This window comes from Populus nigra, chromosome 7, assembly GCF_951802175.1.
Source record: "Populus nigra chromosome 7, ddPopNigr1.1, whole genome shotgun sequence".
Lineage (NCBI taxonomy): Eukaryota > Viridiplantae > Streptophyta > Magnoliopsida > Malpighiales > Salicaceae > Populus > Populus nigra.
The window spans coordinates 11,509,301-11,511,396 of record NC_084858.1 but is presented as its reverse complement, the minus strand read 5'-3'; the positions used below and the strand labels follow the sequence as shown (position 1 = coordinate 11,511,396).

The window sequence follows — 2,096 nt, the reverse complement described above, 5'->3', positions numbered from 1 at the left end:
TTTAACAATTAAGTTCTCTATCTTCCTTTTATTTTCCAAAGTTCGTGCCGGAATCAAAAGAAAAACAGAGCTTAGAGTAATACAGACAAGTTTAAAACCTCTTCTTGTTCATGACTTGATCCATTCAATGAAGTTCTGGAAATTCTCGCTTGAATAACCAGCTTCTCCAACATTCTGCGTGGCCAATCTTTTGAGTTCTGCAGCTCTTGCCTTGATTTTTTCATCACTGATAACTGTCTCCACCTTATTCTTTATTTCTTCCCTTGTGATGATCCCACATTTGTTTTTGTCAAACTTCAATCCCACCTTCCAAACATCACAAATGTAGGTCTCATTAAGGAATTGGTCAGCAAAATATGGCCAGCACAAGAAAGGGACCCCATTGCTTACACCCTCCATGGTGGAGTTCCAACCACAGTGGCTCAAGAAGCAGGAGATAGAAGGGTGACTAAGGACTTTCTGTTGAGGAGCCCAGCCAACCATCCTCCCACGAGTGGCTACTCTCTCTTGAAATCCTTCTGGATAGGCATCGCTGGTTTCAGTGGTAATATCTGGCCTGACAACCCACAAGAATGATCTATTGGATATTTCAAGACCCTGAGCTAACTCTTGGAATTGTGTTTTGTCGAAAACAGTAAAGCTACCAAATGCGACGTAAACAACTGACTTGGGCGGCTGCTGGTCTAGCCACTTCAAACATGTTGAGTCTTCTGGCCAGAAGTATCCCAACTGATCTCCTAGCCGATTGCTTGCCAGAAGTGGTCCTATAGGTAGAATGTTTGGGGCGAAGGAAAAAGCTCCAGGCTCAAGGTCATAAGCCGAGTTAGAAATTATCCTGTCTGCCATTTTCGCTGCCTCATTGGTTTTAACCATGAGATCAAATATAATTTTCTGTGTGGTAAAGTCACCAAGGCAGGCCCATACAAAATTTGCAGTGTCCATTGCAGGCATTGTTGGTGCCAACTGAATCATCTGGTTATTTAGCGGAGTTCCTTAAAAGAAAGAACATTAAAGTTTTAATAATCGAATGTAGGTATTCCTACTTTGAAGGTGTAGAAGATCTGATACGCGGAACTTGTCACTACTACAAGTACCTTAGATAATCTGAGATTGGATTTGTTTAACCATATTGCTACCAGAAAACAAGACAGTTTACGCCAATTCACTATATTGCAACACAATAACTAAAAGGTTTGTGATAGATGATCTCACCATCGCCGTCAATGATTCCATCACTTAGTAGCTTTGGAATACTGATCAATGAGCATAGTATGGCAGCTGCAGCAGGCCAGTAGATAGCACGTCGGATTTTCATCTTCTCTGCCACTTCAAGAGCCCATCCCATGCTCCAATCAGTAATTATACAGGTAATTTTCTCTTCTTCTGTCATATTGATCCTGTCTATGAGCTCTTCTAGCTTCCCTGGCATAACCTGAAAAATTGCTTTAGACAACTTTCCCAGTTCATTTCTATCCCCACAAGCTTCTAGCCCATCTGGAAGCGAAACAAGACTAATTTCACCCCCAAGATTAATGTTCCCCCTCAATGCTTTCAAGACCCTCTTGTGATTATACTCTGTGCTCACAAATGTGATTTTGAACCCCTGTTTTACCAGGCATTGTGAGAGTTCCATGAAGGGAATCACATGGCCCTGTGCTGGATAAGGTATGACTACAATATGTGGGTTGCCCATTTTCTGTTTTAAGGATTTTCACCTTTGCCAAATTCAGCTGTTATCTTCTTAATTCAGCATCCAGATAAATCATTCGATTTTATAGAAGACTAGGAGGAGAGATCGAGAAACTAGGCAATGCATCCGGCTTTGTCTTCTTGTCTGTTGTTTGCAGTTGTTATAATTCGATTCTTTATCCTTAAAAAAAAAAGAAAAAAAAAAGAAATCCAAAAAATATATTAAAAAAAAACAACAAAAAAATATAAAAAAATATATTTTTGATGTTTTCGCGTTACTTTTAGCATTTAAATGTCTTTTCATAAGAATTAAAATCTGAAAAATTTACTCTCAACGCATTCAGTTTTTAACGTGCTCATTTAAAGATTATTGATTTATTTTTTTTATAAAATCGACATTGACGTTG

The 2,096-nt window shown here is 39.0% G+C and overlaps 1 protein-coding gene across 1 annotated transcript; it reads right to left on the bottom strand.

Moving 5' to 3' along the window:
* LOC133698929 (UDP-glycosyltransferase 83A1-like) lies at positions 1-1,826 on the bottom strand. Its single transcript, XM_062122040.1, has 2 exons — positions 1,213-1,826; positions 1-992 (listed from the first exon to the last, which is right to left on the bottom strand). Exons 1-2 carry the CDS (start codon positions 1,691-1,693, stop codon positions 109-111), a joined length of 1,365 nt encoding a protein of 454 aa, XP_061978024.1. The 5' UTR covers positions 1,694-1,826; the 3' UTR covers positions 1-108.
* Between the last annotated feature and the right edge of the window lie 270 nt (positions 1,827-2,096).